Source organism: Pelophylax lessonae (genome assembly GCF_965119305.1).
Source record: "Pelophylax lessonae genome assembly, chromosome: 8".
NCBI classification, from domain to species: Eukaryota; Metazoa; Chordata; class Amphibia; order Anura; family Ranidae; genus Pelophylax; species Pelophylax lessonae.
The window spans coordinates 10,379,817-10,394,816 of NC_138775.1; the positions used below are offsets into that span (position 1 = coordinate 10,379,817).

At 48.9% G+C, this 15,000-nt stretch overlaps 1 protein-coding gene across 3 annotated transcripts in view; it reads right to left on the reverse strand.

Moving 5' to 3' along the window:
* Positions 1 to 15,000, reverse strand: part of DCAF1 (DDB1 and CUL4 associated factor 1) — a 73,349-nt gene that overhangs the window by 12,048 nt on the left and 46,301 nt on the right. For all 3 annotated transcript variants that reach the window (XM_082264934.1, XM_082264932.1, XM_082264933.1), the window contains exons 14-18: positions 13,147 to 14,395; positions 9,952 to 10,150; positions 1,460 to 1,542; positions 1,293 to 1,377; positions 922 to 1,155 (exon numbers count right to left, since the gene is read on the reverse strand). In XM_082264934.1, coding sequence (XP_082121060.1) covers positions 922 to 1,155; positions 1,293 to 1,377; positions 1,460 to 1,542; positions 9,952 to 10,150; positions 13,147 to 14,395 — 1,850 coding nt within the window. The remainder of the gene's footprint in view (positions 1 to 921; positions 1,156 to 1,292; positions 1,378 to 1,459; positions 1,543 to 9,951; positions 10,151 to 13,146; positions 14,396 to 15,000) is intronic.

A 15,000-nucleotide genomic window follows, 5' to 3' on the forward strand; every position in this document is an offset into this window, starting at 1 on the left:
CACAATTATCAGTTAAACTAACGCAGTGCCGTATCGCAAAAAATGGCTGGGTCATGAAGAAGGGGGGGCGGTACATTTTTTGGAGGTCAATGCACACTGAACGGGTGAGCATGTGGGTATAATTGTAGACGGGTCAATGTACTGAATGGGGGCGACAGTCTCCTGGGGGGACAGGAAAGGAGTCGGAGATCCCAGGTCCTCCCACTGCAGTCAACGTTAGTCATGTTGCTGCTGGTAAATAAAGGCCTATAGCAGGAATGTTACAGTTCTAAAAAAACTTCTGCCGGGGTTCAGCATAAAAAACAAGTTGCAGTTGGTTTTTGTCGACTTGGGAGTGGGGGCTTAACTGCATAGGCAGTTTATTTGGTTAAGGTGAACTAGCCCCTGAAGTGGTATTTAAGTTTTTTTTTTTTTTTAAATAACAAACATGTTATAGTTACCTGCTCAGTGTAATGGTTTTGCACAGAGCAGCCCAGATCCTCCTCTTCTGTGGTTTCTCCCTCCTGTCGAATGCCCTCCCCAACATGCAGCTTGCTATGGGGCACCTGAGCCGAGCTGCTACTCCGTGTGTCCATTCAGACGCCCCCTCTCTCCTCATTGGCTCACTGACTTTGACAGCAGCAGGAGCCAATGGTGGCTGCTGCTGTCTCAGCCAATGAGGAGGAAAGAGTCCCAGACAGCCGAAGCTCTCGTGCAACATGGCTGGATCAAGATGGGGTTCAGGTAAGTATTAGGAGGCTGCTGCACACACAAGGTTTTTTTTATCTTAATGCCTAGATTGCATTAAGATTAAAAAAACCTTCTGCCTTTAGAACCACTTTGTTGGGCACTCATGCAAAGTCCGACCCTTTCCTCCTATTACACTACAGAACTTTAGAACCTCACCACCACAGAACATATAATAATTCGGGAACAGGATACAATTTCGGTGTTAATGATGACCTCCAACCCGTTCGGATGGAACACTCCGCTGATGTTCATGTTGAACTTGTCAAACTTGTGGATGGCTTGAGCGGAGCGAACGTCCCACAGGACGCCATCGTTCAGCACCAGGTCATCTGTGGGGTTGAAGGTGGCACAGTTCCTCTTGTAATTATTTGCCAAGTCCGGGTTATATAAAGTCAGCAACTTCTGACCCGTCTGGATATCGTAAATCTGTAGGACAGAAAAGAAGATGATTCTATTGTACAGCTACAGTTAAGATTCCACTCTGAAAGTAGTGCAACTGAGCGTCTCTATATAGAGCAGCACCATAACCCCCCCCCCCCCCCCCTCCGAATACAAGTACTCACATGAGCCACGTCTTCCTTTGTGCCAATGACGCGATCTTGTGAGTGTTTGCTGAACTCCACATAATGATCGTCAGGGAATGAATGTCTACAATACAGGAAGTGCATTCATTAGACAGGAGCAATGACTCCTCTACCCCCCACAGACTTGTACCTTGTCTCACGCTCACTTCATGTCAAAGACGGACTTCATGCCCCACAAGGCAGACAGTGGCTGGCTCCACGTTGCAGCAGTCAGCAGGAGAGACCCGTCCTGAAGGAGAATGGAAAGTGAGGGATGACAGTATGCTCAGGAACATTATATCATTGACTAGTCATGGTTAACAGTCATAGTGAGATGCAGCTCCATGGGCCGGTAGACGGACCAGACCATACGCCCACGCCCCCCGGACCATACCACCTCCAGCCCGCACACCTAATACCCCGATCCCCCCCCCAGCTCACTCACCCTGGGCAGGCATCGGTGACGGCTTCCCCCTCAGTCTCCTCCATGGGCTTCCCCTGCGTCTCCTCCCCCCTCCTCGGCCAATAGCATTGCTTCCTCTTTTGGCCAATCAGGAAACGGGTATGCTTCCTGATTGACCAGGAGGAGAATCAGTGTGGCAATAGCGGATATTCATTCGCTATTGTCACACATCTGGGTGGGCTCAAGGCACAGTGTTCTGCGCCCCGAGCCCACCCTTTTTTGAAGCCTATTAGAGCCTCTGTCTCTAATCATGCGCTTCAAAAAAAACAAAAAAAGAAAACACCCCATTGGAATCCATGCGACCGGCGCCCTGCATATAGATTAGGGGGCGGCGCCCCTGCGCCCCCAATGGACGGGACGCCACTGGTGAGATGCAATTATTTTTTTTTAAAGGTATTTTATTAGTAAAAGAAAAACAAAAAAACACACAAACACCGGTAACAAAACCAATACAGGTACAGGAGTACAGCATAAAAATAACAGAAGCGAACATAACAGCTTATCAGTAACTCAGGCTAGATATTCCAGCAATTAAATCAGTCCCCCCGTATTCCCACAGAGCAACAACAAAAAAAAAAAAAAAATTTTTTTTTTTTTTTTTTTTTTTTTTTTATAATGGATAGTTACTATATTTTTATCAAAAATAAAAAAACCCAAACAGCAACACAACCCTTCACATCATAAATACCCTTAACCACAGTATAGATACCATCTGACCATTAATAAACAGCGAATGAATCTGCTGACACAACCCCTATGGGTGGGGAAAAAAAAAAAAAAAAAAAAAGCACACACATTCAATGAAGAAATGCCCAGGGGCAGAGAAAGATCATAGTATAAACCGGACCATCTGAATTCCTCCCCATATATACGGCAGCCCCCAGGGGTCCTAAACCTCAGCCGCTCCCAACACTGATCCAGTCCAGGAGGACCATACCCTACGAAATTTTTTCGGGCACCCCCGGGCCATATAAGTAAGTTTATACATGGGAAGGGCATTATTAACCAGGTCAACCCAAGCGGACACCGTAGGCGGCGCATCTTGTTTCCACCTCAGAGCAATCAATTTCTTGGCATAGAAAAAGAGGATACATATTAGGGTTTTCTGGGACTGCCGAAGACTCTCCTCCTCCAGATTGCCAAGAAGGCACCTATCAGGAGAACAGATATTCGGAAGTGCCAGTTTCTCTTCCATAAAAGCACACACCCCTTTCCAAAAGGACTGAATCACCGGGCACAACCACACCATATGAAAGAAGTCCCCCTTGTCTCCCTGACAGCGGGGACAGGACGGAGAGGGGAGCCTCCCCATCACATAGAGGCGATAAGGGGTATAGTATATCCTGTGTAAGTAGTTCAATTGGATAACCCTATCCCCTGCGGCTATCAGCCCATGCGACTGAGCCCCAAGAAGATCTTCCCAATCCACCATTTCCAACTGAGGCAGGTCTGCTTGCCACCTTGCCTGTAAGGTCGCCATTTTCCCTCCCCCATCGCCAAGAAGCAACCCATAGTATCGAGAGATAAGTTTAGTGTGGTCGGAATTCATCAGCTCCTTCTCCAGCCGAGTCGGAACCAGGTGGACCCCCCGAAGTCCAAACTGTGCTGCCACCGCGTGCCTAAGTTGCTGGTACAGAAACCAGCATGTCGAGGGGACCCCCAGCTCCGACCTGAACTCAGCGAAGGTCTTAAACGTATGGTCCGAGAACAACTGATGAGCGTACTTCAAATCAAAGCCCGCCCAACGCCTAGGATCTGCCAATTTATATAGGTCTCGCAATCCCGGATTATACCACAGAGGGGCGTTGGGGGATTCATTAAAAGAGGAGCCTCCCATCCTAGCATTACACATATGAGTAATCCTACATGCCATCCGAATAATCCCAGCTCCCTCCCTCTGATACGGGCCTTTCCTATATAAGGAGTTCAGGAGTGCTTCATAGGATCCCAGGACCGCCGCCGAGGCGGTAACCGCCGCATTAGGCAAGTCAGGGAAAAACCAGGCGTGCACATGCGTCAGTTGGGCCGCTAAGTAATAGGATTGGAGGTCCGGAGCCGCCAAACCCCCAGCGTGCGCAGGGAGTTTTAGCGTGCTAAGGGAAATCCTCGCCGGCTTCGCCCCCCACATGAACGACAGCAACAGGGATTCAATACTAACAAACAAGCGTTTGGGCAGATACACCGGGGCCTGCCAGAACAAGTAAAGAAAACGGGGTAGATATATCATTTTAAATATATTAATTCTGCCCAGCAAATTGAGTGGCAGCTTGCCCCAGGTGGGCAGAGTCTGCTTCAACCGCTGGACCATCGGGGCAATATTATTGTCGGCAAACTTCGTAATAGGCTGCTGGATGACCACTCCCAGGTATTTAAATTTAGTCACCGCCTGTAGCCTACGAGGAAGAACCAGGGTAGGAGCACTAAGAGGGTCAAAGGGGAAGGCCACCGATTTGTCCCAGTTCACTCTAAACCCGGAGAACCTCCCGAAAGATTCAATCACCTCCAAGGCTGCATCCAAGGATGCCTGATGATCCGCTAAATAAAGAAGCATATCATCAGCATACAAGGACGTTTTTTCCTCCAGGTCCCCCACTCGGCATCCCCGGATCCTAGCATCTCGTCTAAGCAAGGCAGCCAATGGTTCTATCGCCAGGGCAAACAGCAGGGGGGACAAAGGGCACCCCTGCCGCGTGCCCCGGCAGATAGGAAACTGATCAGTAATCTTATTATTAACCCGAATGCGAGCCACAGGGGTGTCATAAAGGAGCTTAACCCATTTAATAAAGTTCGGCCCAAATCCCAACCTGCCCAGCACAGCAAACAGATAGGGCCACTCTACCGAATCAAATGCTTTATGAGCATCTAGCGACACAATAAGTCTAGTATCCACTTCAGTAGTCGGCATCTGGAGATTCGTAAAAAGACGTCGTAGATTTATGGCCGTAGAGCGCCCGGGAATGAACCCAGTTTGATCAGAATGAACAATAGTAGAGATAACGGTGTTCACTCTACGGGACAAAACCTTCGCCAGAATCTTGATGTCAACATTGATTAAGGATATGGGGCGATATGAATCACAATAACTAGGGTCCTTATTTGGTTTAGGAATTAACACGATCAGCGCTTCCCGAAGGGAGGCTGGAAGCACACCACTCTCAAAGGCTTCGGCATATACCGCAGACAAACGTGGGATCAATGCCTCCGAGTAAGCCCTGTACCACTCGATCGGAAAGCCGTCCAATCCCGGCGTTTTATTAGCCGCAAAAGGAGACTGCCTCCGCAATCTCCGCGCGAGTAATAGGTCCCTCAAGAGACAGGCTGTCCTCCGCCTCCAGCGAGACCACCGGGATGTCCTGCAAATAAGATGCCAATTCCTCCCGAGAGTAGGCGGCTCCAGAGGAGTATAAAGAACGAAAAAAATCCAAAAAGGCCCCCGCGATCTCCGGTCCCTCCGTGCACAAACGGTGTTGGCCATCATACACAGCAGAGATGGCCGTAGCCGGTTGCTCAGAGCGAGAGAGATACGCCAATATTTTGCCATTCTTATCACCATATTCAAATACCCTTTGTTTCTGGTAGAGCAATTTTTTCTGGGTCTTCTCCAGTAGTACAAGGTCCAGTTGTCGGGCACCGTCCCTCCACAAGGCATAGTTAGCGGAAGTGGGATTCCGGATGTATTCCACCTCAGCAGCCGATGCCTCCGACTGCAGAGATTCAACTCTCCACTCTCTATCCTCCCTGAGCTGCTTGATCACGCTGGCCACTGTACTCCGCATGGTAGCCTTGAAGGCATCCCACACAATAGCCCCAGAGGCAGTGTCCTGATTGACCAGCCAGAAATGGGCCATCTCCTTAGCCGTGATGTTAAAGAAAATTTCCTCATTGAGCCACTGAGGGCTCAGGCGCCACAGGTTGTATCCGACCGATGAGGAAAGGCTAAGCTTAACCAGCATAGGAGAATGGTCCGATATGGCTCTGGGTAAATAGGAGACAGACAGTATTCTCGAAAGCAAATCTGGAGAGACAAGGCACAAATCAATCCGAGAGAGTGTTTTATAGGAGGCAGAGTAGCAGGAGAACTCCCTTCCCGTCGGATTCCTCCACCTCCAGCAATCCACCAAACGGTATTTCTCCATCGAGGCCGCTAGAGGAGAGGAAGCCGACCCATCCCCCGGACATCTGTCCATATCGGGCGACACCACGGTGTTGAAATCCCCCGCAATCAGGAGAGGGCCCTCCGCCACCTGCAGCAGCTGTGCCATCACCTTGTCCCAAAAGGCCAAAGTGAATGGAGGTGGAATATAAAGAGATAAAAATGTATAAACCGCATTATCAATTTGAAGCAGAACAATGACATATCGCCCATAGACATCTGTAACAACATGTTTCACCGAGCATTTAAGAGTTCTTGTAACTAAAACGGATACCCCCCTAGCATGACTAGAGAACATAGAATGAAAACCATGCGCCACAAACGCCCTCTTCAGGGCCAGAACTTTGGACCCAGTCAAGTGCGTCTCTTGGAGGAATATCACCTGTGGTTTGTATTTGTTAACATAATTAAACACCAAGGCCCTCTTCACTTTGTCGTTTAGGCCCCTGACATTCCAGGACAGTACAGTTAGTGTGTCCGTAGCCATAGTATCAGAAAAAATGTCCGCGTCCCGATGAGTAGAAACATCATTCCCAGGGGAAGCGGTCCATGCCAGGACCGGTCAGCAGGGGGCAGCACAGCAGCACGAGTCATAGACAGTACCATACAGAGAGCAGAAAACAGAGAAATAATTTGTGAAGGTATGAAAACAGTCCCCGAACAAAAAACAAAACCCCCCACCCTGCCCGCAGCCCCAACTTGCCCGAGCTTGAACCCTGAACAAAACCAAGTCATAAAAGAAGGGTGAAAAACAGGTAGAAGGGGTGTTCCTAGAGAGCTACCGAGCATTCGAGCCCGAGCATTGTGTCCATCCGAGGCAAAAGATCAAGAGAAAGACACATCCAATGTGGAAAGCCCCCAAATCCCCTCAGAGATACAATGGCACCACAGATCAGCGGGATCCAGGGAGAGGGCCCAGTCAGAGAGTAACAGAACAATAAAGGTGTAACTAACAGTCTCCCAGTCCCTCATCCTCTGCCCAGAGAGTCTAGCCATTGATCAGCCTCCGCAGGATCCAAAAAGAATTGCGTCTTGCCCTTAGCCACCACACGCAATTTAGCAGGATACAACATACTGTAGGGAAATTGACGCTCCCGGAGCCTCTTTTTAACATGGACAAACGCGGCCCTCTGCCTTTGAGTGGCCGCTGAGAAATCTGGAAAGATAGTAACTATGGCATTATCAAAGCGTAGATCCTGGGAATCCCTGGCCTTTCGCAGGGCTGCATCTCTATCCCTGTAATGGAGAATCCGAGCAAGCAAAGGCCTGGGCCTGGCACCCGGTGCGGGGGCCCTGAATGGGACCCTATGTGCCCTCTCCACAGCAAAGAGCGGGGAGAATGTATCAGGTCCCAGAGTCTGCTTCAGCCATGATTCCACAAACGCTTCCGGATTCTTGCCCTCTGCGCCCTCAGGGAATCCCAAAAACCGGAGATTATTGCGGCGGAGACGGTCCTCCATGTCCCCCAACTTTGCCGCCTGAGCCTTCTGTTCCGCCTGAATATCACGCAGGGCCGCAGGAATAGGAAAGACATCATCCTCTACTGCACTAAGGCGCTGTTCAGCGGTAGTGACCCTCTGTCTGATCTTCTGGACATCGTCCTTAAGCAGAGAAAAGTCTACTCTAAGGGCGTCAATGTGCGAGGCCAGGGATGTGTGGCAGGTCTTAATGGCCTCCATGATTTGGGACAACGTGGGCTCCGTTACCTGAGAGGGAGGATGTTCTTCATGTTCCACCCCGGGTCGAGCCTCCGGTGACAGCACCGGCCATTCTGCACTGTCCCCCAGCCAGGATGACTGTGATGCAGCTTCGAGCGCACTCTGTGGAGGAGACGAACGGGCGCCATCTTGGATCTGCCTCGAGGGACCCGGCTCCCGATCGGGAGAAGCCGGCCGGTCCCTACCATACTTGACCATCGCTGGAGGATGCCAGAGGAGGTAAGGAGACTCCGGGGGCAGTGTGGAGGTAAATCAGGCCTCGGATGGATCAGGATTCTATGTCGGATTAATGGTCGGCAGCGGAGCTAGGAAAGAACGCTCCTCACATCCCGGAAGTCGGCCACCGAGATGCAATTATTAGGTTTCACTTGACACCTTGTAGGGGCCTCGTCCACACAGGCATACTACAGTGTACACCCATGCAAAGTCTGTTTGCTCACGTGGGAATTTCCAGGTGTTCCATGCATCCCTCATGCAGGCAGTCCCATTTATGTCAACTGGGATGTAGTGGCTGCACCCTACAGATGCTCAGGTGCACTGCCCCAAATGCACACAGTCTGCTCTGTTCAGAGACACGCACCCGCCTTGGCTGTCATATTGGGAGCAGCAGCTGTGTCTGTGCAGCTGCAATGTCCAATTGACACGAATGGGATACTCTGCATTGGGGATGCATGGAACACCTGTACATCCCCATGTGGTCAAACACAGCCCTCGCATTGGGTGTGCATCCAGCAAGTATTCACATCGCTTCACTTTTTCCACGTTATGTTACAGCCTTATTCCAAAATGGATTAAATTCGATATTTTCCTCAAAATGCTACAAACGATCCCCCATAATGACAAATGTTAAAAGTTTGAAATCTTTGCAAATTTATTAAAAGTAAAAAAAACATGTAAATAAGTATTCACACCCTTTGCCCAATACTTTGGTGAAGAACCTTTGGCACCAATTACAGCCTCAAGTCTTTTTGAGTAGGACGAGTAGATAGAGGTTCCAACAAGGGTTGCAACAATAAGTTTTATTTATTTTTCTTAAACTCAGCGAATATTGATACTTTGACAAGTACTCGCCGATACCAAATACCGATACTTTGTGGTGCGATTTGCGTCAATACAAAAAAAAAAAAAAAAAACTGGCGCAAATCACACTGCAAAGAATTGCATCTATTAGATCTCCCTACCCCCATCAGAAATGCATACCCTCATCATTTCCGGTTCAGATCAGCTGTGGATTCGTCATGCATCAGCTGTAGCGTCACATGTCCTAGTGCACATGCATGCAATAGGTAGAAATTTGAGATTGCACCGGTCGGGCACATGTCCTAGTGCGTATGTGCGGCAACGGGTTGGGCAGCGGGCAGGGAGATCTCTTATAATATATATCCATCCAATCTCCATGCCCCACACTGCACCGACCTGACAATGGGACATAGCCATCAAATGGACAGTGGGCATATCGTCCCATTGTCGGGTCGGTGCAGTGTGGGCCATGGAGATCGGATTGTCCCATTGTCGGGTTGGTGCAGTGTGGGGCATTGAGTTTGGATTGTCCCATTGTCGGGTTGGTGCAGTGTGGGGCATTGAGATCGGATTGTCCCATTGTCGGGTCGGTGCAGTGTGGGGCATGGAGATCGGATTGTCCCATTGTCGGGTCGGTGCAGTGTGGGGCATGGAGAACGGATTGTCCCATTGTGGGGTGGGTGCAGTGTAGGGCATGGAGATCGGATTGTCCCATTGTCAGGTCGGTGCAGTGTGGGGCTTTGAGATCGGATGGATATTTGTTATAAGATATCTCCCTGCCCGACCCGCATGCGCACTAGGACATGCGACGCGGCTACAGCTGATGCATACAGCTGATGCATGACGAATCCACAGCTGATCTGAACCCGGAAATGACGAGGGTATGGATTTCTGATGGGGTAGGGTTTTCTGATAGAACACCGGTCCACCAATGAGGTCCACCAACTGCTGGAGGAGAAGTTCTGGGACACCATGGGTATAGGGCAGAAGTGATCTATAGATGTACAGCCAAACAAGCTTTGGCTGTACATCCCCTTTAATATGCTGTAGCAATAACAATACTCTTCACTGGAAGAGCCTGAACCGCAATCACTTGCGGGGGGGGGTCCAAATAATTTGACATAGTGTAGTTCCTAAATTTTTCCTTTCCTTTCCTTTCAGCACTAACAGGTGAGGACTAACAGATCTGTCAAGCTGTGCAAATGACCAATGACAGCGGTGCCCAATCATGGCAGAGAATAGAATATAAAGGAAGAATCTGAGGAATACTGCCTTACAGAACTTTAAATCAAAAGTGATTCTTACCCGTGATGGCTCTAAGTGCGTTATAGCGGAGATGTGGCAGTTGTAACTGGCTTCTTCCTGACCACTGAACACATTGTACAGTTTTAGCTGCCCCGTGCACGTCCCCAACATCAGGAAACGCTCCCGCGCGGAGAATGCGCAACACGTAAAGCCGCTTTCATCCAAGTTGGCCTCTCGGAAAACTGAGATTGGACGGAACCTGCAAATAAAGAAAGTCAGTGAAATTAAAGCTCCTCTTTTGTTAAATATTAAAGGATAATTCCAAGCAAAACCTAACGCTAAACCTGCTCTGTGCCACATTCTAAACTTAATCTAGCCCTGTAAAGCAAAACTCGCTGTACTTACCTTGTCTGCACCCGATCCGGTCTCTAGCGGTGGAAGCTGTGTGCAGGAGAGGATCGACAACGGCTGTGAAACGAATGGGAGGGGACGTCACCCATAGACTTACTATGGGGCTTCCGTTGTCAAGTGCCTCTTCTGCACTCGCCTCCACGCTGAAGCCGCCGCTGACAGATCAGCGCGGGACCGGATCGGCTGCCGCCGCTGACAGATCAGCGCGGGACCGGATCGGCCGCAGAATGGGTAAATGCAGTGATTTTTGCTTTACAGGGTTAGAATGTGGCACAGAGCAGGTTTAGAGTTCGTTAGGTTTTGCCTGGACTTATTCTTTAACCATACCCTCCCCCACTTCCCTCTAACCCAGGGGTAGGCAACCTTTGAGAAGTGGAGATCCATCTGAACAGCATAAAAGATCAAAGATCACCAGGGCTTGGCATCCCTTTTTTTTTTTTAAGAAATTAAACTAGCTAAATAACTAAATAGCAAGGAAAAACGTAGAAAAAAAAAAATAAAGCAAGCGTCACTGTAAAAATGTAAAATTTAGTTTACCTTAAAAGTGGAGAGTGTCAGTCAGTAGGGCAGAGAATGGTGTAAGTAGTTTATTTTTATCATTTTTTTTTTTTTTTTATAATTTACAATTTTTTTTTTATTGATTTTTATATTCTGTGTTTTTGCTTCCCCCCACAATTTTTAGGAGACCCATTGGGGGCTTTAGTGAAATATCAAGGGTCTAAACAAACCGGTGTCTCACTTTTGAGACAGAGAATGGGACTGAGGACAGAGATTCCCCAGTCCCTTTCTCTGCAACCTCAATGAATGAATGGGAAGTGCTCTGTGCAGAAGTGGATTCCTTTTCGTTTATATTGAGTTATGGACACAGGAGCGATACCGATCACGGACTGTTCTTGGAGCCAGTAAATTACATTTACCGGCCCCTTCCTGAAACATCCCCTTTAGCAACTAGTGGTAGAGGAGAGGGGGAAAGTGGTCATTGCTCGGGGGGGGGGCTGTTTTTTCCTCCCTGCAGCACCTGAATGCTGGTGGGAGGGAGAATTGGAGAAGCATGCAATCAGCTGCTGCAGGGAAGAAAATACAGCCATCTATTCTAGGAAATGCAGTTCCTGTCACCCCTTCTCTCCAGGTTTCGGGGTTGACAACCAAGGGACGCAACCTACCAACTCCTAACTCACCGACTTGTCTTCACGATCCTGAGAGAACCCGGGTGCTGGGGGGGGGGGGGCACTGGATGGGGTTCCTCTAAAGATAAAGTCCTTGGTGGAGCTAAATGGCCTGGGCTCAACAGATCGCCTAAACTTTTAGTTTATATACTACTACTACTGATCCGGGTCATATCAGACTTTTCACGCAGTAAAAAAAAAAAAAAATTAAAAACCCCGGTGATTGTACCACTATCCAGTCCTTAAATCATTTCATGATACTTCTAAAGTGAAAGCTGATGTTATGCCGAGTAAATAGATACCCAACATGTCATGCTTTAAAATTGCTTACTCGTGGAATGGCGAAAAAAACGACAGTACCTAAAAATCTCTAAAGGGGACGCTTTCGAAAATCTTAACAGTTACCAGTTTAGAGTTAGAGGAGGTTTTGCGCTAGAACTACGCATGGTCAGTTATGCTGCAGAGTACATATGCAGCTAAACACCCCACATCTGGATGCAGGTGCTATGGCAGCAAACAAACGTGAACCAATATTTGCACCCAGATGGAGTGCGACCAGACTCACTGGCGGCAACAGCCATTGATTTAAACGGGGCAAAAATCTGGCTGTGGCTGTTCACATGGGGGGGGGGGGGATTTACTAAAACTGGGGTGTGCAAAATCTGATGCAGCTCTGCATGGTAACCAATTTACTTTGGCAATAAAACCTGGAAGCGGATTGGTTTCTATGCAGAGCTGCCCCATGCAGTTTTAGTAAATAACCCTCAGTGGGTGCATTGAGCTGAAGTTTCTCTGCCACCAGGAATTGCTGATCCTTGACAGAGGGGAACTCAATGGCCCATGTGAATGAAGCCTTATCACAACACTATAAAACTACAACACTTCTAATAAAGCTTTGTGTTTTCAGCACCTACAGAACTGTGGCCAGCATTCTTACATTGTATATAATGAATCAGAAATGGACTGGAACTTCACTTTAAACCTTTATTTCCTGCTGTCTTTAAAGAGGTTGTAAACTCAAATTTTTTTTTTTCCACCCTGAAAGAGAAATAATGAGCTAGTGTGCATTGCATACTAGCTCATTATGCAATACTTACCTTAGAACGAGCCCCCGCCGTGCCGCCCGCTCACCTCTATGAACATGTCGCCCGTCTTCCGGGATCGCGGCATCCGGCCATCTGATTAGCAGGGAGCCGCGGTGACGTCACTCCCGGCACGGGACTCTGAAGGAACTGCACCAGCGGCCGTTCCTTCAGAGCGCATGCGCCAGTGACGTCACTGGCTGCATGTAAGGTAAATATCTCCTAAACGGTACATGTTTAGGAGATATTTACAGTACCTATAGGTAAGCCTTATCATAGGCTTACCTATAGGTACAAGTGTCAGAGGAGGGTTTACTTCCTCTTTAAGCTGGTCCTATGACATCACAGGCACTCTTTCCTCCTCTTCTATGGTGGTGGGCAATACTTACTCATGGATAGCGAAAACACCGCAGTCGCCAGGAGGACCTAGCAAGGGGCCAGGTCCATGACGGCCTTGGCAAACAGGAAGTTGGTATAATGCAGGGTGTCATTAAATCTCAAAGAGGGCGGGCACCCAAGCCTTTAAAAGGTGGAGTTGGGATTTAATCCATAGGTCAATGCATTTCTGAAGGTGAATAATCTTTTTTTTACATTACCTGCCGAATATGAGGTGGCGGTCGAAGCAGCCTCCATCCACGCCCCCGTATTTGGGGAAGGCAGCTCGGCGGGTGAGTCGTGAGGTGCAATTGGTTGGGGCTTGTCTGCGCTGTTTGGGCTCGGGGCACTGATGTGGGGTGAAGAGAGAGAAAGGTGGGCAGATGGCCACAGGGTTCTTGCAGCGAGCGTGCTGTTCCCGTAGGTATTCAGTCATGATACTGTCCAACGTGGGCGGGGAAGGAACGTGCCTCTCCAGTTGCTTTCTGATGGCTGGACTTTGGCTATAGGCACCGTGGTCCGACTTTTGCCGCAGGACGCGGCTCCTCTTCCCGTTGCAGGGGGAGTGGCGCTCTCGCCCAAAGCTAATGCGTCCAATGTGAGGAGAGCCTGCGGGCGCAAGGGCTGGTGACTGGGAAGGCAGTTGAGGTCGGGCCGGAGGGTGAGGGCAAATGGAGCTGGTAGAGAGGCGTGCGGGGAGGCGCGGTGTACGTGGCAGGGAAACGGGCGATGAGGTAGCAGGAGGCTGCGTGGCAGCCACTGGCAAGAAGGATGAGGAATGCAACGCAGCCGTCATAGGCAGGTCAGCCTCTTTAGTCAGGGCCGCCGCTGTATCCTGCAGCCCCTTGGAGACTAGATGGTTACGAATTAACAGCAGGAGTTCCTTCTCTGGAAAAGTGATCCGCGACTGCGCCACCACGTCGGCCTTCTGCAGCCGCGCCAATGATACATCGCTACCGATCAGCAGAGGCTTTCCAGAGACTCTCTCAATCAGCTCAGCGGCGTACTTGCAGAACCGGACGTGCTCGCTGCGCTTGTCCTGGAGGATCGGCTCCTTCATTAGCTGCTGAATTTGGCTGCTGCTAAATAAAGGGAGCTTGCTGATAATTTGACGGACAGAGCCGCTACGACTCAGGCCCACCAGCGCCTTGCAGGCCAGAGCACGGATCTGGTCAGCGTCTGTAATGGGCATCTTCACCGACAAGAGAGACAGGAGGACCTTGATGCCGTTATTCGACTGCACAACATTCCACATCTTGGACAGGGTCGGCTCTCCGCTGCCGTGCGGCGGGTAAGAGTGGGAGAGCGGCACCCGTCGCCGAGGCGTGCCCGAGACGTATTTGCCGATGCTGGAGATTCGAGCCTCCGGAGCGCAGACACAATTGATGATGATCTGCAAGGCCGACTTCTGGACTTCGGCATCATGGGTGAAGACTTCACCCTCTGCGACTCCCAACACGATGCTCATTCCTAAGAGGAGAAGAAAAAGATTGTAAGAGCAGAGAAAAGAGAGGGAATATTTTGTGACAGATTAATCACTATATACATGTCCCATGTATGTTTTTCTAGTTAGATTATCTACTTCGGCTTCATGCCTTTTTTTTTTTGTTTGCTTTTTTTTTTACACTTTAGTTTTCTTGTTTTCATGTAAAAATGTGTATTTTTTGCTAGAAAGTAAGTTAGAACCCACAAACATATTTTTTTTAAAGCAGAGGCAGTAGAGAATAAAATGGTGGGTGTAGCAATTTATGTCATGTGGTATGTGCTCTGCGGTTTTCCAAAAAAAGAAAAAGGAAAAAAAGAAAGAAAAAAAAAAAAATACATATCCCAATTTTTTTGTAAAAAAATATAAGAGGATGTTACGAGAAAAATCGATACCAAACATGTTACGCTTTAAAATTTGCGCAACAGCGACAAAATTTTACTATTTACAGGCTACTTTATATTTAGAGGTGGTCTGATAGAATTACTGCCCATGATCTGACGCTCGTGGCGATACTACACATGTGGTACAATCACTGTTTGCATGTGGGACCGATACACGTTCACCTATGCGTGGGGGTGAGGGGGCAGGG